Genomic DNA, 23,017 nt, shown 5'->3' with positions numbered 1-23,017 from the left:
TTCCCACAAGATTATGTGTGCATGTAACATATTTTATGCATGTTATCTACCTGTAAACGCCTCCCCTTCCAAACATCTAAAAGCGCTGGGACTGCTGTAGGTCATTGCCATCTTGAATGTGATGTCAGCAGTCCCAGCAGCATCAGAGCGGTCACTCAAATGACACTATAACAGGGGTAGGCACCCTCAGCACTCCAGCTATTGTGACACTACAAAGTACATCATGCTTCAGCCTCTGGGAGCCATGCCTGTGGCAGTCAGAATCTTGAAATGCCTCATGGGTCTTGTAGCGTCACAACAGCTGAAGTGCCAAGGTTGCCTACTCCTACACTATAGCATTCCACTTCACTTTTCCCCTGGCTGCTCCATAACAAGTTATGTAGGGAGACGAGGGGAGGGTGGAGGAGCTGGGCCAGCAAAGAGAGTCCTTATATACTCCAAGAAGAAAAGAGGGGTATGAAGTGTAAGCAAGAAGAGGTCTGTGATAGGATAGTGATTATTCCTGAAGTAGTCAAACGTGTAGTATGTTCAAAGGCACATTCCAAGTGAATAAAAAATAATAAAGGAAATAAACTGAAAGCAAACATTAAAATAATTGATTTCAGTATCCTTGGATTTTCAGATTCTAATCAATATCCCCCCTTCCCCATTCCACTATACCAAAATAGCAGGGGGAAAAAAAAAAACCTGTTTTTGTTAAACAGACTTTTATTAGACACATGTTAAAATGAATGCGAGGTAGTTAGCAATCTGTCAGAAATAAAAACAAATAGAAAAAAAAAAAGTCTGTCTGCCTGTTCATGGTCTTCTGCTTCTATTAGTCCCCATCAGTCACTAGATACTAGGATACACTAGGAAACAGTATCCAACCTCACGATCTAAGGCTAAGCCATCCTTCCTTGATGAAAGACATGTCATTTGTGATGCAAGCATGAACAAACGGTAAGTCCATCAAGCTAGCAGAGCTTGGCTTGCATTAATACAACAGGTATAAGGCACAAAAATACTAACATTGGGACTTGAGGACCATATAAAATGAAATCATCTGAGCCAACATACCAGACAGAAGATCTCAGAACTTCCAGGAAAGGTCAGCACAACCAGTTAGACTGCACTGTAAGACACAGGGTACGTGTTGGTCCTGCCATTAGGACTGTCACTAAGAAATGTTAAGCCCACTCTAACCTTCATTTATTGCTTTAACAGGCACATAGAACAGCAGATTGTCTCATAGATGTTGTCCATATTAGTTTGAAGCGAGCCCGCCTGGTTTACCTACATATATACACGGCTCCACATTTTAGCCATAGATAAATAACGAAAACATCAGGTAACGGAATATAAAATGTTTTACACATGGTATGACATACAAAGCACAGACAACCCATGAGGGGCAGTGATTACACACACAAGTTTATGAAGTGAAAAAAAAAAGGGATGGAAAAGAATGTGTAGAACGTATTTGTGCTCATACAGGAATCCAAAACGAGAAAAATTTTCAGGAGCACCAAGTCTCTGGCTTATGAACCACCCTGTGCCTGTGAATCATCCCTACGTATTTACACTGTACACACCTCCCACCGCTAGAAGTGACAGGAGAGAACTGGTGCCCAAAATCCATGGCAATCCAGTGCATAAAACTTTATGCTCTGCCTGTACTAATTAAAAAAGAAATAAATACAGCACAAGGTAACCCCTGAAAACACAGAAGTAATGTATCACTAATATACATGAACTCTTTGGAGAATTGAAGGGCATTCAGAATTTAATGCAAGAAACACATTGAAATTCCATTATACCCCAGAACATGTTCTTCTCCAGGCTGAACGGGTCTTTAATTGTAACATGGGTATTAAAAACATGGGTAACTATTAAGACAAATCCTTCCTCTAATACACAATTAGATAACAAAGTCCTCATTTTCCTGTGTGCTGAAGGCTGTTGCCCGAAGGGTGTCCAGGGAATTGACAAGAATTAGTGTTCCTGTAAGATGTTTCCATCTCTTGGTGATAGGGCTGCGCATTTTGTCCAGTCCTGTGTGGAGCTCCTGGATGACATCTCTGTAACTGTCCCCAATCTGAGCACTCCATGTCAGAAGAAAGTCGTAGGCTGGCTTCCACATAGCCTGCAAAAACAATCACAAACAACTTACAACCTTTGTAGACGCTAAAGACACACAAGGCTAAGAAAAAACATCTACAGTGGTCACATAACATACTGAAATGCAATTGTATACCAAATACTAGGAGGTGCACCGAAATGGAAATTTTTAAACCGAAAAAAAAAAAAATGTCAGGCCGAAACGGAAACCGAAAATGTTTATTTTCTAAATTTTTAAATATTTTAATTTATTTTTTATAAACTTAATATTTATTTTTATTTATTAATTAATTTTTTATTAAATATATTTTACTTTACTTTTAGGGGCTTCGGGGAAATATTAGGGGTCTAAACAGACCCCTGATATTTCCCTTTCAAAAAAGAAAGAGATTGAGAACACAAAGTCCTCAATCTCTTTTTCCGTGTTCTCTAGGAGTCTTCCTGTTCATTGATAAAATGAGAACATTAAATTTACCTTAACTACAATTATAAATGAATGGGGGTGATGTAGATCACTCCCATTCATTTATAATTGAGGATATAGTTAACATACCATATCCTCAATTATGTACACACACTCAGCGATCACCGAGTGTGTGTACCTTGCTCTTCTGACACGCTGTCACAGGAGGCTGATCGAGCGGTGTAGGGAGGAAAGCTCAGCCTCCTGTGACAGCGCTGTCTCCGCCCCCACACCGCTCTGCCGGACTGTGTGGGAAGAGACGCCGGCCCACACATCGCTCTCCACCGCAGCGCTCGGCCGGCTGTCACTTTCTTCCCAGCGGGAAGGAAAGAAATCACGGATGCGCCGATATATCGGCAGGAAAATTGCACTTTCGGGAATTATGCCAAAAGTGCAATTTTCGGACAATATGTTTCAGCGGCCGATATATATCGGTGCATCCCTACCAAATACTGTTTATTTCGTTCCCTCGTGCCTTTAATAGTCATATATAGTGTGAAGGAAATCAGTAGTCCATCACTGGAGCCTTTTTTTTTTTTTATCCGATTAATCGAACTTAATAAAATCGGCCAACTAATCGATTATGAAAATAATCGTTAGCTGCAGCCCTAGCCAGCTGATTTGAAAAATGTTCCGGAGGGCTTGGCAGCGAAAGGGTTAAAGACCTGGGGGTGTATTTATAAACAATTTGCAGAGCCATTCACCCAACAAAATGGCATGTACATTCATTCTGTGCAAAAATAAAATCGTATTAGCATACTTTCTTTTCAGATTGAATGTAATTTGGGGTAAATACCACAATAGGGCCACTAGATGGAGCTGAGGAGCATAGGAAAAATTTCCTAAGCTCCTCGGCTCCATCTAGTGGCCATAATGCGTTTACCTGAAATTACATTCAATATGGAAAGAAAATATTCTATCATTCAGTTTTGCTCCCATTGCAAAGATAGTACATGCCATTTAGCAGGATGAATGGCTCTGCTAATTGTTTATAAGTGCATCCTCTAGTGTGGTCACACACCACATGCCTCCCAATGATATGCGTACCTCTTGAAATACTAGTTTCCTGGGTGCCTGCTGATTCAGTGATGTCAGTATGATGTTAATCCCTGACCTGGGACAAAAAGGTTGACCAACAATTATGATTTCAGTGCATACTTGTTCCTGGTACAGTACAGCGACAGGAAAAAGTACTGAAGCCAATGCATCAGCATTTCAGTCAGGCAAATATAAGATTTGCATAATAGGGTCCCCTGGTTTTCAGGGCTCCTAGGCCATTTTGAAGATTTTCAATGACAAGATGCAAGCATATATTGGCATCTTCCATTTATTCATGGCAGCAGTTTAAAATAAGGACAGGTTACAATTAAAAGGAGAACTATGGGGTTAAGGCTTTTCCCCATAGTTCTCCTTAAGGTAACGGGAGGACACAAACTAGCGTCCTCCCTTCACCCTAAGCTCCGTATACCGCGAGCTGCAGCTCACGGTATACTGAGATGCCGCAGCTGAAGCGGATCCCGACGATTATGACTGGATCCGCCCAGCTGCGTGAGTGACAGCTGGCTCTGCCTATCTAGAGGCAGAGCTAGCTGTACCCGCCCCCTCCCCCGTACGTTCCGCCAGTCAGCGCTGGAGGATCGGAGCTTGCAGGGGGGAATCCAGCCCCTCCACTGTAACTGCAGAGAGCCGTGACAGGATCGAGAAGTGAGCGAACGCCGGTATGTGTTCACCCACCTCCCGACATACTGAGACGACCTGTGACAGTCTCATTGTCACAGGTCAGCTAGAACTATGAGGTGAGTGAAAAACACTCACCTCATAGTTCTCCTTTAAAGAGACAGGGTCACTTTGCCCATTAAGACTTTGGCTCAGCAAGTATAAAAGCCTGGTGAGGAGGGCTATGTGCAGACACTGTCACTTTGCAATGCTTGGGCTCGGCAAAATGACGGTGTCTCTAATCTCTAATAAAAACATCACATGTCTACTTGTAATAGTGCATTTACATGGCAGTTTTAGAGATTCAGAGAAAACTAGCTCAGCCTTTATAAGAAGCGTGTGTACTAGGCCAAAAGCAATCATAATTATGGTGTAAACAAATTGTTCTGGAGGTCATAATGAATAATGCAAGATTATTAATGATTACTTTAGTGACTAAATACCGACTACAAACAATAAGCGTGACAGTACATACAAATTAAACTGGAGACTAATTTAACTCTTAAAAGTTAATCCGCCTTTACATGCAGTGGAAGCACATTTTGCAGGCTAGACTAGTCCTTAGCTTTTCATTCTGCTAGAAGTGACATAGCTGGGTCTTTAAGCAAATGTGAGCTTCCCTACCGGCTTATACTTCCATTCCTTCACTATTCTGCTCCTTTTAGTGCCGTCGAGTACAGAGTATTTGAACGGAGCATGTAAAGGGGGGCATATTTGCTTTGTGAGGGTGGGGGCAGTAAGGCAAGTGCATGCATCTATATAGGTTTGCATTAGGGCCTGTGTCAATGCATCAGTCTGAGATGCTTCTAAGATCATTTCCAATTCATTGACAGATGCATTTTACCTGCAGCTGACCTCTTGACCGGCTTTAAACAAGTTATTTTTTTTCATTCCCATAGACTTGTAAGGGAATTAAACCTGTCTGATGCAAATAAAAGCCCATCGTTGACCAAGGTCTTTTAAGTGAACCTGTGGATGTGCAACAGGTCACATTCACTTTAAACCATGGCATAATATATATTTTTATAATAAACTAAAATTGTATCCTATATTAACCCCCAAAATGGCTTCAAACAGCAATATGTGGATGTCAGGAATAAAACATAGTAAAGAGAGTTACAGATATAAAAGTAGGGGTTATCCCAATTTAGCTGCAAAAGTGAAATTGGGCAGAATCACTGTGACATAAAATCAATATCCATTTAAACAGACCTGTTTAAATTTTGACTGGGTGCATAAAATTTGGCCTTGTTAACAGCATTTATGAACGATCTATAGATGATGCCATCACCCATCGCTCTCCGTGACAAGCAGTGGGTAGGTAATATGCCTGTAAGTGGCAAGCCTTGCATTGCAGACCTAATTGATGATCAGATTGCTACCTCTGTAACCAATAATCTGTGGTCTTGGGCTGAATTCACACTGCATGCAAGTTAATGTGTTCCATGAAGACGGCCCATTCATTCGGAATTTGCTGCCAACACATCGCAAAGCACACAACACACTGTAAATTGTGTGTCTTAGTGCATATCACTAGAACATACGGATCTGAATATCTTTGAATTAGTTTTACTTTTGCATGTATGGGTTATTGACTGGCATTATAATATAAGGCCTAACCTGAATCTGTGTAAATGCTTGCTGTTTTGTACAGAATAGCTGGATTCTTACACCACAAGATCCATTTGATTAGTAAAATCTTTCAAATAACTTTCCAAAGACACAATCATTTAACCCTTGTTTCAACTGTGCTCAGCATTGTGCAAGGTGTTCGAGAACTGTCTGTTCTGTGTTAAGGATTCTGTATTGCAGGACAAAAGTATGCTCCATTTCAGTTTGTGTACATTTAATCCCAACAGCTCAGACTCCTCTTACCTCACTATCAAGAACTCCATTCTTGTCACGGTGTGGTGCTTCATATCCATCCATTTGCTGTTTGGACACTCTAGACAGTTTCTCTGCCAACTCTCTCCAACGCTGAGCAACCTCAACCGCTGTAGTAAGCAAGACAAAATCCTGAATCAGGCGCACCACCAAACCTTGGCAGTCCATCTTCAACAAAGCCTAAGAAACAAGAAAAATAAATAAATCCAGATTATTCCATATGTAAGACAACACTATGGACTTAACTAATACAATAGTACACTGAACAATGAGGTACAGAAACCCATGCGGTAATAAGATAACATTACAAGCCAGGGACCCATATGTTATTCTTATTTGCAGCCTTGGGTCACCTAGCAACCCATCACTCCCACTCATAAAATTATAGTTTGTGAAAGCTCAAACTGTAAAAAGGAAAAAAAAAAAAAAAAAAAAAAAGAAAAAATTTGGGTTACTTAGCAGATGTTCACGCTAATAGAAAGCAGGTGGCACCTCTTCTAACCAGCTAGACTCAAATAAAAGCCCCACCATTGACATTATAGTGACTCCGTCATGAAAAAAGGATAGCGGCCGCCATAGCTTGCCTCCTAAAAATGCTAGATGCCAGACTGTGATTTCAATACTTTAGTCCCAGAACAAGCATACAATACTAATCTCTGTGCTTGTTCTGGATCAGCAGGGGCAGTCAAACCTCCCCCCCACCCACCAAAAAAAAAACCCCAGAATGACAGCTAGGGAACTAGCAACTTTTAAAGAATATGTCAGCGATCGCAACTTCCAATAATCTTCTAATCTTCTATTATAGATTCTCTTTTACATGTTTTAAGCGGAGGAGGAAGGCTCGTTTGAAGGAGAACAACAAGAATACAGGATGACTGCATGGACTGGCACCTAGCTATAAAGACATCACCAGGTAAATCTATAGTTAAAATAGAAAAAGAAAGAAAGGAAAAAAAAAAAAAAGTTTATTTTGCAAAGTACAGTATGAGGTGGCTACATGGTCATATCTGCTGAGCTATGATTAAACGTCTAAAAACTTCCTGTTTCCATTATGTTCATCAAGGCCACAAGTTTTGCTCCAGACGTGCAGTTCTATTCAAGTTCACACTTTCTAAATGGATCATATGAAAATTCCAGTAGATTGCAAAATACTTGCAGTTGACACTATCCATTTCCATTGCCTAATAGCCTTTAGATTGTAAGCCCTCACGGGCAGGGCCCTCCTTACCATCTTGTCTTGAATTGTATTGTGATTGTAATGTCTTCCTTATATTGTAAAGTGCTGCGCAAACTGTTGGCGCTATATAAATCCTGTATAATAATAATAATAAATAGGGCTCGTCATCATGCAATCCTCATTGTTAAGACTAGGTAAAGCTATTGGAGGTGGTGGTCAAATGTGTAGGTACAACTAAACCATCTTCAAAGCAACAAACCTCCTAGGTGCTGCTGCAGGTCCAATAATTAGTTGGTTCTGCCAACCTAGCAAGTACATCTTGGAGAAAGGTGGATGGGGGCAGAAGATGTGCAATGCATACAGATCCTGTCAACTACCCTTATATTTGATAACCTAGTGAAACCTATTGCTACGCAATGATGATATTGGTGGGATTCACATACATGGTATTGTTGCCCAATTTTGGCATTTATCAGACTGTGTGCCATCTCATTTGTATGAGTGGCTTCAATCCACTGAAATTGTATGTATGGCACACCTTTGCTTTTTTCCACTCTACATTATTAATGCTGGCTTCTATATAAGTGGTGCCTAGTCAGTGCTCAGTGTTCAGGTTGCTATGCTATAGATCAAGTCAGTGGCAGCCACAGTCCAAAACCAAACCCAAAAGTGGATTCCACCTTGTCGCTTAATCAAACAGAAAGAGAGCTGGGGGAGAGAACTATTGAAGAAAAAAGAAAAGAAAAGCATTGTGGAAAAGTAGCCACGTGGCACAAATAAAGGCAGAGCATGTTTATTTATTGTAATATCCCCTAATATTTAATAGAAGGGCAATAGCCACAAATGTATAAAAACTAAGCTACTGTGTTCCTATCTGGACTTGTCCTAAGACTTCCTATATTTACCAAGTTGACCAGCACTATTGCATGAGGCTTTACGTCACTTCAGATTAAAAGTTTAAACAGGGATTCTATAAATATATTAATCTACTGGGATTACAAACAGTTGTTTAAAATTAAAGTCTAACGGCACCATGTCAATATAATTACTTGTGTAATGAAAACACTGCATTCCTATACTCAGCCCAGCCATTAGAAGGAAAGAGAAATTCAGCACCATCCGTATGATGCATAACCACATTTTCAGCATTTATGATTGATGTTTAGCTGTTCTTTGAATGACCAGAGGCAAACCGTATATCCATTTACTGTATACCTCAAAACATCAGCTTTCCAGCTTTTAAAATGTTTCCATCACTGGCTTGTGGAATTCTTATACTTACATTGTTAGAGGCTGCCTCAGTGAACAGGTCACTGATCATATATGCATCTATATTAGAGATAGAGATATAGAGATATATAGAGAGAGAGATAGATATAGAGAGAGAGAGATAGATATATAGAGAGAGAGAGAGAGATAGATATATATAGAGAGAGAGATATATAGAGAGAGAGAGTTATGCCATGAAAATAGTAAAAAATATGCTTATGTACTCTGAATGGAAAACAGTCAACTCTGAAAAACCTTAAAAAGGAGAATTATGAGGCGAGTGATTTTCATAATCTGAGCCGACCTGTGACAATGAAACTGTCACAGGTCGGCTCAGTAGATCGTAAGTGAGCAATCACATACCGGCGCTCGCTCACTTCTCGATCTATCCGTGCAGAAAGCCGTGACTGCCACTCACAGCTCCCTGCAGGGATTCCCCCCCCCCACCCCCCTTCCGATACTCCAGCGCTGACTGGCGGAACAGACAGGGGTGGGGGCGTGTACAGCAGGCTCCGATTCTAGATAGGCAGAGACAGCTGTCAATCACGCAGCTGGGTGGATCCAGACAGAATTGTCGGGATCCGTTCCGGCGTCTCAGTATACCGCAAGCTTTAGCTCGCGGTATACTGAGCTTTGGGTGACGGGAGCACGCTAGTTTGTGTCCTCCCGTTAACCATAGTTAACCCATAGTTCTCCTTTAAGTGGAAGAGAATGCCAATTAATCCTAGGAGACCAAACCCAATTATGTCTAGTGCTTGTGTGACATAGGCCAGGGCTGGTTCCGTGCATCAAAAAGTCAGTTCACCCAAAAGTAATATTTTAGAAAGAAAAAGGCAGTATGTGTTTATGCCGAGACTTTCCCATTCCCAATTTCATAAAATAAATGAAAACCGATCAAAATGATAAACCAATATTGTTTACATCCCATTTGTTCCCCAGTACTAACAGCAAGGGAAACATGCAGATCACTGTACTCGTCTGTGCCAGAGATCTGCATAGACATCTATGTGCTGCACTACATTAGCTAAGAGACTAATGTATGGGAAATATGTAAACGTTTATGCAGATTTTACTTTGCCCAGCAAAGGGACACCAAAAAATGCAGCCATTGTGCTCCCTGGGGTTCCTGAAGGGACACTCGACTCCTGATCTGAGCTCTTCAATAAGATAGTTTTCAGGGGACTGTCTCTTGAATAGGCATGTAGCATACTTCTTACATTATACAATGGCTACTATAGGCTTTTTAATAATTTCCCTTTATGTTTACAATACATCAATCTACAAGGTAGACCATAACAATGACAGTGCATTATCTATAGAGATGTGCACAGATCCATTCATCATACTTTTAGAGAAAAGGTACAGAAGAATTTGGGTCCAAAAGAGGAAAGGTTGGGGGATGGGGGGTTTGAAAGACTTGAACAGTCAAATGTCACAGGTTTGTGTGGGAGTCGGGCATGGAAGAGACTGTGATACAATGCGGTGGGTATATTGTAAGCTTTGTATTATGGTTTGCTGGTGTTAGGTAGAGGAGGAGTACAGTATAGTGGTGGGAGTGATGCATAGACTGGTATAATATGGTGCAGGGAGTGAGAGATTATTTATTGTAGTGCTGGAAGGTTTTGTCTGTGCTTTAAATGGAACCAAGACTGGCAACAGGCTTGGCATAATAAAGCCGATTTACTGAAGGAATTGACTTCACTTCAATTATCCAATCATGATAAAATCAAATTCCTATTTTATCTGCACAGGATTGGTTATTAAAAGTAGACAGTTATAATTTAGAACATCAACACCCCAATGTTGTGTTGGTCGTTCATGGAGTATAATTTGTCACTTCTAAAAAGAGAGTTAGGGTTACTAAATCAATTTAAATGTATTGTAACATGCACAAGATTGCTTGCACCACTTAAACTTTTTTTCACACCCAACTCATCGGTCATATGGAGGCCTTATCATATGTTTTAACAGTGCAGTTTGGAAGGATAGGAAAACAATTCTAGATTGTCAAGTAATGGTCTACCCAAATTTTCAATAAACAATAATAAGTATCTAACTAGCACACCATAAGAACCTCTTCTTACCGAAATCAGCTCTTTCTGGAATGATTTTCTTTCCTTTCCCTCATTGTTATTGCACTCCTCTTTCAGTTTCTCCAGCACAGATGCCACCCGCTCAGGCTCGCTTTCTAGTTCCACACGACAAAAATAGGAAAGAGGAAGGTTTCCATAGCCAAGTGCATCGGCGAAGGACCTCCAGCTGCCAATGTTCTCCATTAAAAGAGTCCGCACTGATGCATATATGTAGGTCAAGAACTTGCAAGGACGCAAAATCTGCTCTAGTAAAGTGCCCGTGGTTAACTCTGGACCAGAGAGAAAGCTTGGCTTTACCTTGCCAACTACTAATACATTCTTCGCATGAACTAAGCCTAGTTTTCCCTGATGATACCCAATGTACCATTCTTTAGTCCACAACTGTCCCTTAAGTTTGATCTTTTCTTCACTCAGGAGGGCCATCACTTCTCCTTTCTTGTATTCCAACAAATATGGATTTTTGCTTTGACGCACCACAGTCTTTATTAGTTTGCCATATTTCAGGTTTGTTACTGGCCGATCCTGAAATGTTGGATATTTGCATGTTACCGCCAGGGGAGACAAAACAATCTTTCCAATTTCCTTTTTCTTGAGAAACCTTCTTGGTCCAGTGGATTTAAGCCCAGTTTTTGGTGGGGGCTGTGGAGTTTGTACACAGTACTGCGACATGCTGTTACCCAATTCATCCCTTACTTGTACCCTCAGCGTGAAGTCAGAAAGTTGTGCAGGGTCATGGCAACTAATGGGAAAAATTAACCGGCTGACTTTGCCAAGCTTTAGTTGAAAACCTCTGACAATCTTTCCCTGGTCTCCAGCATCTACTCTGTAGTTTGTCATGTTGGAGAAAAGGGAAATCTGGAGATCCTGAGGCTTGGGAAGAACAAACTGTTGTTTACCCCACAGCTGTAAAGTGACTGGTGCTGTCCCACGAGTCTGTTGTCCTACTTCATTGACTAGAAGGGTCTTAGGTGCACAGTCATGACCAAATATGGCCACAACAGCCTTGAACAAAGGGTGAATATGTTTAGGGCCATACAGTCCAACAGTGATCCTTTTATTAATATATTCCCAAACGCTGCAAGGAGGCACAATACTCTGTGCTTGAGCCACCATCACTATATACATAACTGGCTCAAGATTTTCCAGCTTTACTTGAACCGTGTCCCCATACGTGTAGGAATGTGGCAGCAAGTTGTATGGGCCTTCTTTAGTATCACTACGCAAACATTTTATTGCTACTATATTTTGTCCAACAACATTATTGCGTAGTTCTACAGATACTTTTACCTCCAGGGTAAGTGAACTCTGCACATCCATGTTGCTTAGTTTGATTTCAAGCACAGGGCTTACAGTGGTACATTTGTCAGTGTTGAGTTCCAGGGGTGGATCTAGCAAAGCTTTTAAAGAGATTTGCTGTGTCTCACCTGGAGCCACATGTCTTTCTGGAACATGTATACTAATGTTAGTGTCCGGAAGCTGCACGGCACCCCCTGAGCTGTCCAACCTGCAGACAATGCTCGTCTCCACAGGCTGAGTCTGACCCCAGCCAGGATTTTGTCCCAACGAGTCTAGATCATGGCAGGAACGGGCCAGCTTGCGGTGGTTTAGCCATGCGGTTCTGAAATCCTCCCTACTCTGGAACTGCTCAGGAGCTGGGGACTTGAGACCAGCAAAGAAGCTGCCCGTGGCTGGACTCTCAGACTTTGCCTGGAGGGTGGACAGCTCGGAGAGGCTGTAGGAACGCTTGCTCCGGAAGAATGGATTGTCCCTTCTAACAGGGACAGGCTCTTCCACTACATCTGTTTGATTGGCACGAGGCAACAGATCTAAGAACACATCAGTACTCGTCTCTGTAGAACTAGCAGGAGAGGGAGCCAATGGGTCAAACAGTAATAAATCAACGGAATTTCCTGAATCACCACCCTTCTTTGGGGTTATCAAATGCCCATTGAGAAAGGGATTCGATACAGCTGGCTTCAAAAAAGGGTTATTGTTGTTGGTTTTAACAGAGTTCTGGTTGAAAATATCTGTCCAGTCACCCAAGAGATCCATTTCTTTTACTCCTTCATCAACACTCTCCAGCAGTCCATCTATCATACCGCTGTCACTCAGATAAGAGTCTCTATAATTGACAGGCTGCACATATGCAGATGGTATGTAACCCATTTCTGTAGTATTGTGTGCGTACCACCATTCTCCACCAGATGTGTCCAGCACATACAGATGTTCTCCCTTGGAAAATTTCAGGGTGGTGAAGTTGCTGGGGCAATAATCCTTGATGGCCACTACCTCCTTAACATTCTCGAGTGACGTAGGACTATCAACACGCAAAGAGCTTGGTGATAACACTAAAAAGGAAGAAAAAGAAAAAAAGAAGAATTAAAAAAAAAAAAAAAATTTTTCCTCAAGCAAATATTAAAGCAAACATCAATCACAAAGTAGAACACCTGTCTCAGAGGTCTCTGATGGAAGCTGTCATTCCCCAAATTACACACACAAAAAAGGTTTCAGGGCTGCATCATCATTTGCAGTGAAGCTGAATGGGTCATCTTTACTGTACCCGAAGTGGCTTTTGAGCTAGAAGTTTGCCGCTTTTATCTGTTGCTTCTAAGACAGGTATTTTTTTTAAATAAACGATCCCCATAAAAATGCTATTCTTCCCAAACGTAATATTTTGGCTTTGGGTAGATGCTACTGGGCTGAATGATTGACAAGCTTATAGATTACTCAGGAACACCACCAGCCAGATTTATTGGCTCAAGTTTTTAGATTTGCCAACATGCAACAGCCATTATGGGGTGGTCTCACTGTCTGAAAGTTGTCATTTTAGCAAATTATGGTGATGCCCGCAAGAACTTGCCAAGACGCTCCCAAGAGATGCAAGAAGTAATTGGATGATTTGGGCCACTGATGACAAGTTTTAGCTAAGATGAACACATATGGAGCAGAAAAATAAGCAGCAACAAAACAGTTGGCTAAATTTGTGGACAGCAACAACTTCTGACAATTGCTCTCACTTTGGAAAAAAAAACAAAGAACAACCTGCTAATAAGGGAGGGTCAATTCAGTGGAATTCACACATGTTTACTGTAATCTTTGAATTGTTTACATGAATACAAGTCGGAATAGGAGAAATATTTTCAAAGAATGAGAAGTAGGATAATACCTGGTGGAATATTAGAGAACAGACAGTGGCAGACTAAATGTATAACCAATTTTTGTTTCCATTTTCAGTGATATCTAAAAGGTGAATTCCCTCACTTTGTAGGGATGTCTTCTTACTTCCTGTTGCATCTCCTAGGACAGGAATTTGAGGGAAATCTCTCCACTGTGACAGACACCCACACACCCTTTATCAAAAACGAAAAATACTGGCTACAGATGTGCTTTAAAGTGTATATAAAACCCAAGAACAATAATAGTGTATCAGTTTATTTTCACCTGGTGATCCTGTCGGTAACACACTCTGTCCTAGGGTGACAACACTCGCAATACTGAATCTACGGGGGAGCACCATTGTCTGCTAGGACGAGAGCAATGCTGGGACTGCAGGACACCTCCCCCTCAACAATTTTGCATTGTGTGTCCCATTTGAGGGAAATCTCCCAATGCATCCTATAAGTGAGGGAAAATCCCTACTTCGCTGTCCCCACTGGAAGATTCCCCTTCAATTCCTGTTCTGACGACAACTGTACACATTTTGCATTTTTCCTTACTTTCTACTCAAGTAGCACTTTCTACCCCAAGTAAAGTGGGAATCTCATCACCAGAAAGCAGACAAAAGCAGGATGACATATATGTTAATATACAGTAGTTTGATTTTGTTGCTGGTGCTTTAAGCTGGGTACATATGGATTGAATTTGACAATTCAGAAGGAACCGCCCTCAATCAGATCTGTGGGTGGTTCTACCTTCTCGACAAAAGTTGACCAGAGACATGCTGGAAAACTATCAACCAAACAGTGCTTGCAGCCAATCAACACACACCAGGAGATTCGTTTATCTATGCTGTTAGTGTGTATAACGGAATCTGTCAATTTGTTTTTCATTCAGCCTGCTCCATGAGTACCCAGCTTTAATTTTACATTAAAAAGTGCAAAAAACTGTGATAAGTGATAACTTTCCAATGAAACTAGGAAGAGGCAGAGCTTCTTAATTTCAGACACCTCTTCATAACAGAACCAAACCATATCTCTGGTGATGTCATGTGTTTTTAAAGTGACCTTAGTAATAGTCGCATGTCTGCAATACAGCAACTGCTGCTCTTTAAAGTCAGTGCAAGGACAAACAAGGCATTTGACCTGCTCCTTATGTAAGAAATTGTTGGGGGGTTTTAAGTAATTTTCAGGCCTAAAATGTGGAATATAACATGGGTACAAAAAATGAAAAAAAGGCCTCAGTCATGAAGAGGTTAAGGATCAAACTGTGTCCCTCATGATGTACTCACTTGATATGCCTAGAATGCCATAATTCATTTAACAATGTGTTGAAAATCAGATACAAATACAGATTTCAAAAGAGATTTCCCTACACTAGGTTTGTGTGTGCCCCCCCACTCCATCCCCCAGAAGGTCAGGACAAAAAGGATCACCCTCTCACAGCTGGACTCTCCATCAAGGAAGCAGGGCACAATGTGGACTTTTAATGGATCGAATTATTTTGTTAGAACATACTGTCACTAGAGTTCCTGTTAGATATAAAAATGAATTTAAAAATCAGTTTATGTAAAAAAAAAAAAAAAATTATTGCATTGCAGTAGCATTGCTTTCACCCCTACCCAGTGAGTCGCTGACCTGGAGCAAGCATGGAACCACTTTGAATAAAGCCACCAACACAAAGCAATCTTCTAATAAGTGGAGCCCACAGATAAAATTGGTTACCATTGGAGCCCCAACATGAGGTGCCATGAAGTTACTCAAGAACCTTCCTTGCTGCGCCATTATTGAGATCTGCAAAATGGGGGTCTCTGGTTCCAATCCCAGTCAGGACACTATTTGCAAGGAGATTGCATTTTCTCCCTGTGTTTGCCTGGCCTACCTCCGGGTACTCCAGTTTCCTCCCATACTCCAAATACATGCCGGTAGTTAATTGGCTCCTGTCTAAATTGGCCTGTGTATATATGCGAGATAGGGACATTTAGATTGCAAGCTCCTTGAAGGCCGGGACTGATGTAAATGTGCACCATGTAAAGCACTGCGTACATTTTTGGTTTTTTTTTTACCTGTTGTTCCACTTTAAAGTTAAACTAAAATATCAGCTCATTAATTCAGGTCACCTGTACACTGCAAGTCAAAACTTTTCTGCTATTCACAAATGAGGTTCAGACCCTTCCAAATCACCTTGCATGCATGGAACACTCCTCTATACTTTACTACTAGTTATGGCTCACCTTTCACATCAGTAAGGTTTTGGTCAGGAACATTGCCACTAATGTCGATTAGTGTCCCCTCAGACTTGCAACGTGGCAAACCGTTGGCGTTAGCAGATCGAATCTTCTGAGCAGCCATCGTGTTATGCGAGCCCTCTTACTCAGGAAGTCATTTTCTGCTAGTAAGAGACATTTGTCTGTTCAACCAGCCAAAAGTGAAAGGCAGCTGAAAATAAAAAACATGAGTTTGTCGTCAGGTAAAACAGCTAAGCAAACTGGAAGTAGAGACAAGAAAGCGCCACAAAGAGGATGAAAAGGTCTCAAACATAAAATATAGGATATCAGGGGTAGCTGCTAATAGTCACAAAATGTTCCTGAAGCGTGTATCCAAAGCAAAAATACAGCCTGTATTCACCATCTACACATTGGTTATAGGTAAACAGCTGATAAACAATCCAAGAAATACAGCTGTCATAGAAAATCACTGCTACAACCTGAACCTAGGCCTGCCATGTGAATATCACAGGGATGAACTCTGCTAATGCTTGATGTATGGAAAGTCCTTCACACAAACATATAATGTACACAAAAATAGCAGATCAGTAGAGTTCAGAACAAAAGAAGAATGTGTAGTATTTGATAACTTGCAAATAGTTTACATATTTTCCAATTGCCCTTGCAGTTCCCTGGTTTTTATGAGGTCTCCCTGGAAAATTGTATCCTTGGAAACATGCAATCATCTTCATCATACATCCTTACAGTCTCAAGCTATAGATCTTCCTGGCCATTTAGGCGACATTGAAAGTGAACCTACCATCCAAAATAAGGTCTCTGGCCCACTCCACTCCCTCAAACTTGTAAATGGTATCAATACTCATCTTGGTCGGAGAAACTGCTGCTGTGTCACAATCCCACAATGAATGATCTTTACTGAGGAGTATTAGACAATCTGAGCTCTAATCTTTCCCTTCTGCAATCAATACATGACAAGTCATTGGATTACGCAATAGGGTGCCACAAAAAGGCAACAATGGTAACCTGTCATGCAAACGTATATGCTGGTAAAATTAGGTGTGCACATAAGCAGGGCAGTCCACAGAACAATACAAAAATTCCCTAACTATCCAAGCTCCCAACTTGGGAAATATATTGCAATGCATACATTGTAAGGCAGCTGAAGCCCCCTTCCCTTTTGCTACATTATAAATTGAATTGAGCTACTGCCATTGTTGGATTTGGTATAGACACACCCTGGGGATTCTTCAGCAATGTTAGGTTTTTGGTGTGTTGCTCTAACTTAAAAGAGGGTAAAGTGGATGATGCTTCTTCCAAAGCACACCTGCTCTCAATTCATGCATTTCTCATGCCTGTCCCACAGTTGGGAACTCTGCCATGTCAAGGTACCTCTGTAAAGCATGGTCCCTAACACTAAACAAACTGGTTTAAATATATCTAAAGCCATGGTAGGTCGGCTTTAAACGCATTTAAATGTCAGAAGAGAAAGGTTTTGAATAAAAATCAATGCCTCAGCAAGTGAACCTGGAAATATATACAAATGTTAGCAATTGTGGCCCTGGTAGTCAAGTATATGATAGTTTAGGATGGTTTCGGACATCTTACACAGTACTGTAAGTAGTTCTACAATCTTTATTCACATAATGTCTTGTCAACAAATAGTCATATTTTATATTTAAAGAAATAAACCTTCAAAAAGATAAATAAGCTAGTCAAACAGTTTCAGCCAAATGTTACATTTCACACACTCTGTCACTGAAATGTATTACATTCTGCTTGGCAAACATCCATGGTACAGGTGTTGAGATTATCAAGGCAATAATGTCTTATCTTTATGAGGTATTGAGACACAGCAATATTTATCTAATTCACACTTAGAAGGTGATACTATGTAAACATTCTCGTGGTAAAAACCGAAGCAGAAGCCATAAGACACCACTACCAATGTGAATAGATAATCTTACAAATCGGAAGGCAACAAGGAATTTATTAAGAGGCCTTCAGAGAAAAGACAGCAATATTTATCGAACACTCTTGGAAATTTTACTTTCCAAACTGGTTTATGCTAACAGTAGTAAAAGGTAAAAATACCACTCGCCTGTCACCTGAGAATGTCGCAAAGTTATGAAGGGGGATTCAAAGAGAATAGGCGTTATTGGAAACATGTTTTCAATACATTAAAATGGCACCAGTTTGTGCGCACACAATAATGCAGGAATATAAGAAATTAAATAATGCGAAAACGTGCATCACACCGTGGAGGGAATTTATCAAAGCAACTGCGACAGTTTTAGCCTCTTAAATACATTTTTTCTGTGCAAATCTGTTTAACATGTGTGCCCGTTTTGACCAGAGCTTGCACAATGTTTTCGATTGCACGTGTTTCGCGAAAGTTCGCAACTGTTTACCTCTGCACTTGTCCTGCGGCTGTCTAAAAAAAATGGAACATCTCTGAGGGCTTCTTCACGCCGAATGCGGCCCGTTCCAGAGCAGTAGCTGCTGGAACGTACTGCAATCCCTCACAAAACGTCCCTCTGCGTTCTGGGACGGGAGGGGGCGTGGCGGTGCATTGAATTCAATGGCACCGCTTCCATGCCCCCCCTACCCCCGCAGTGCAATCGGACGCGTGGCAAAACTTTGCCTGCATTCCATTGCAAACGCAAAAAATGCGCTTGCTCTATTTTTTGCGTTTGCAGTGGAACGGAACGCAGGCAAAGTTTTGCCACGCCCCTTCCCGTCCCAGAACGCAGGGGGACGTTTTGTGAGGAATTGCGGTGCCTTCAGTATGAACGAGCACTAAGCAAAACAATCGCAACTTAAGAAGTTCCCATGACCGCTTTAAGAAGCGACAGTTAAGCTTTCTGCCTGAAGTTAAGACTCTTCTTTCCTTGGGTCTATTTAGTCTCATTTATGAACAACATTACTCTAGCAACATAAATCTGGCGCAAATATATTCCAAAGCGACCATATGCGAGTTCAAAACACTCGCAATTGCTATGATAAATACCCCCCACTAGGTTTTGATATTTAAAGATTGTTCAAATAATTATTAACATGAACAAGATGATCAGTTTTTAGGGAAAGCGCTTCCCAAGGTGCTTTTAACACACAGTAACAGTGACTTAATTTCTGCAACACTTTGCAAAGCGATAATGGGATTCCTCTATACACAGCGCTGGGGGGGAAAAAAAAGAAAGTTAAATATAAATGTGAGAAACTCATTTGCGTTTCACAGTTGATTATTCACTCATGAACAACTCAATTCCTTGCCAATGTACCACGTGCAAAAAAGTATCTGTATGCCAGGTAAACTTGCAAATACAAACTTTTAATCAAAGTGCCAGATGCGGCACAACTGTCCACCTCAGGTCTATAGCTTTATGCACCATTATGGGCCAAATGCCTCATCTTGGACTGCCCAAAGGATTTGAATAGCCTGTCTGGTGAATGGATGCCCCCTTGACTGTGCAAAGCTGTTCAAGGCAGATGATTTTAGTCTCATCCAAGAATTGAAGACCTTCTGTACAAAATCTAGCATTGTAGGGGTGTTCATATATGAACACGAGTATAAAAAAAAAGCAAAACATGTCCTCAAAACCAAGTACTGTACATCTGTCATGATAGCAGTACGGAAGCCATGGCTGAACTGCTTATTTAAATGTGTGTTGCTCTGCTGTGCCTGATTAACACTTTTGGAGTCACAGACCTGGAAGAAACCTGGTGTAAATTCCCCATCTCTACCCTTGTTTCACGTAATGACAGTCAGGGAACTACTATTATCACGGAGGTCAGCAGTGGCAGGTTATGCAATTCTCTCATGACAGGTGTATACAGGTGCTGGCCCCTTACTTCTTAAAGTGGGAAGGTTTTGTTTCGGGCCTCCATTAGTCCATACCCCTAGAAGAAATATTCAAGCACACACCAGTACATTAGTGTTTGGTCACAAGCCCAGTATACTCTTGCTGTGCACCCAGGAGCCTACTGGAGCAACACCAAAGGCGTCTACCACTAGGTCAACATGCTGTGCATTAGAATTGCCACTTGAATGGTAACCTCAATTCCGGGTCATCAAATATTTTCTATAGCCAGCTTAAAAGGCAACTAGTTAAAAGGCTGTCACTGTCCCATTACAGGCACAACAGGGATCGTTAGTGTTAACCCCCAACAGCTTGTTGTTTTCTGTGAATTAGCCACTCAAGTCAAATGCAAAAAAAAGTCAGCAGGGGTCATTCTATCAGAGACAAATAGCAATTCACACTAGTTTCTGGGAATCACAGGACAAAAAAACCAAAGACAGTAAAAACCAAAAACATCCAAGAGTGAAACTGCAGGCCAACAATAAAAGGAGTACACTGTCTGCACACGCTGAAACTGCAGAACAATGGCTGGAACAGCATGAATGGTGCCACACACTTTTCTAAACACTGGGTTAACACAATCGCCCAACCTTTATGGCATCTGCAGTACAAGCCATGTTTATAAAGAGATCAATACAGTTTAGGAACACATTAAGCAACATTGGCAGATAAACCACATATACAGACTGCAATCATGGGGCAGCTTAATGCCTTGCACACACAGAAACTTGAGCTGTTTTAAGATTTCCTTACATTTGAAATATGTTGTACTGAATTTTGAAGGATCTTATTCAATAGACTTGAATGAGACCACAAAGGGAAACGCACCAAAAATTCAGCATGTAGGGTTCTTTCTTAGAATGTGGTAATGCAACACCAGTCCTAGAGAATATAACAAAAATCACCGTAGATTTTATTTTAATCGTGAAGCACAAATGTAATTCTGCCCCTGGTTGCATATTACTGTAACATAAAAAGGTAAAACATGAACTGAAATTACATTTGGTTTCCTAAAGCACTGTGGGGCGAATTTAATAAAACTGGTGTAACCAGAATCTGGAGCAGCTGTGCATAGTAACCAATCAGCTTCTCGCTTCGGTCTAGCTTTGAAAATGAAAGAGAGAAGCTGATTGGTTGCCATGCACAGCTGCTCTAGATTTTATCTGCTCCAGTCTAAGGCCCCATTCACACTGAGCGATTCGCAAATCGCTCGTTTGTCGCGCAAATGCTTGCATTGAGCAAGCTAGAATCGCGGCAAAATCCTCTCCAAAAAGGGTCCTGTTGTAGCGACACACGACAGCGACGGACAGAGCCCCATTTCCATGCATTGGAGAGCGATATCGCGCGGTAAATTGCCGGGAATTACCGCGCGATAAATCGCTCAGTGTGAATGGGGCCTAAAGGTGCCCACACACCTTACGATAATTGTACGATAATCGCGGGAAATCCCGTGATCGTACGATTATCGTAAGGTGTGTGGGAAATGTGCAACCTCTGCTACTGTAAGGTCGCATGACTTTTATCTTAGGAACATGTTCGAAAACCCGCCGAGAATCGGACGATTTTCGGCGGGTGTGTAGCATGTTTGTAAGATAAAAGCCGGACGGGGCGGTGTGCGCAAGCGCACACTGCCCGTTCAGCATTGCGGTTATCGGAAGCCCGACCCTCAGCTGGGTGGGCTTGCGATCATCGCAAGTACGATCTGCCTGTCCAAGATAGGCAGATCGTACGTTTTTTTAATTAACTTACAACCATCGCAAGACAAAAGTCTTGCGATGGTTGCAAGTTGTGTGCTCAGCCTTACGATGATCGTACGATAAGGCGTGGGTAAGGAAGGCGAGCAACTGTTTCTACTGTACGGTCACACGACTTTTGTCTTACAAAGATGTTTTTTCGGCTGGTTTGTGGCATGATCGTAAGATAATTGCCGCACGGGCCGGTGTGCGCAAGCGCACACTGCCCGTTCAGTATTGCGTTCATTGGAAGCCAACCCCTCAGCTGGGTGGGCTTGCGATTATCGCAAGTACGATCTGCCTGTCCAAGACGGGCAGATCGTATGTTTTTTTTAATGACAAAAGTCTTGGGATGGTTGTAAGGTGTGTGGCCACCTTTAAGCTGGCTATACACCTTACAATTATCTGCAGATTTTCTGTGGCCAGATGGAAAAGGTGCAACAGATTCCTCCATCTACACTTAACTGTGTATGGAGTAACCTCCACCTGGTCCAATCCGTTGCACTTTTTCCATCTGACCACAGAAAATCTGCAGATAATTGTAAGGATGTATGGGCACCTTTAAAAAGGTGTCCATACACCTATCGATTATCGTTAGATTTATTTTTTTTTTGTGCCGAATATTCCAAGCACAGACCAATGTCGTTTCGATAATCATTCTTTAGCAATACTAACTCACCGAATTTCGCCCGACAGCACGGATTTTTTTTTTGCTCATTTGCAGTGTTCATGTTGTGATTTTATTTCGCACCAAAACGCCATTAATCCATCAATTTTCGTTTAAAAAAAAAAAAGTTTTCCAGCCTGACCGATAATATTTGGGTTCCCATCAACTGATCGATTATCGTACGAAAGACCATTCGTGGATGATTTCCGAATGCTAATCGATAGGTGTATGGGCACTTTTAGCGAGTTCTCCTCTTGGCATAATACATTTTTTTTTTTAAATGGACATTGAAAAGCTGCTGATTTTCTGCGGCTGTTTTTTTCAGCCACTTCCTGTCTACATTCTGTCTGCAATTGTGGCACCTCATTTTTTAGAGTGAATTTCTGGAATGCCGACAATGGATCAATGCAGCTAGACATGGCTGCTTGTGGACACCATTGGGAAAGTAGGGCAGGGTAACACCACAAGGGAACCATTCAGAGATAGGCAGAGTGTTATCATAGGTCTGAACAAAGACCTTCACAGCAGCATTACCAGGATATTATTTTATTTTAATGAAAGCTGCAGTCCACAAATCTTGAAATTAAATGAACAGGTAGTGATTGGGGTTCCCATACGAATAGTAATATAGCAGTATTTATCCAGCCAACAGACAGGAGACAACAGCATTTCAAT

At 41.4% G+C, this 23,017-nt stretch overlaps 1 protein-coding gene across 3 annotated transcripts in view; it reads right to left on the bottom strand.

Annotated features, from left to right (window-relative positions):
* Positions 1-1,827: 1,827 nt before the first annotated feature.
* SH3BP4 (SH3 domain binding protein 4) overlaps positions 1,828-23,017 on the bottom strand; it is a 41,964-nt gene continuing 20,774 nt past the window's right edge. For all 3 annotated transcript variants that reach the window (XM_018558281.1, XM_018558282.1, XM_018558283.1), the window contains exons 2-5: positions 16,092-16,296; positions 10,694-13,050; positions 6,155-6,343; positions 1,828-2,125 (exon numbers count right to left, since the gene is read on the bottom strand). In XM_018558281.1, the coding sequence (XP_018413783.1) occupies positions 1,901-2,125; positions 6,155-6,343; positions 10,694-13,050; positions 16,092-16,209 (2,889 nt within the window). In that variant the 5' untranslated portion in view covers positions 16,210-16,296 and the 3' untranslated portion in view covers positions 1,828-1,900. The remainder of the gene's footprint in view (positions 2,126-6,154; positions 6,344-10,693; positions 13,051-16,091; positions 16,297-23,017) is intronic.

Source organism: Nanorana parkeri, unplaced genomic scaffold, assembly GCF_000935625.1.
Source record: "Nanorana parkeri isolate BGI_ZX_2015 unplaced genomic scaffold, ASM93562v1 scaffold329, whole genome shotgun sequence".
NCBI classification, from domain to species: domain Eukaryota; kingdom Metazoa; phylum Chordata; class Amphibia; order Anura; family Dicroglossidae; genus Nanorana; species Nanorana parkeri.
Note: the sequence above shows the minus strand (reverse complement) of the source record. Positions and strands in the feature narration are given on the sequence as shown.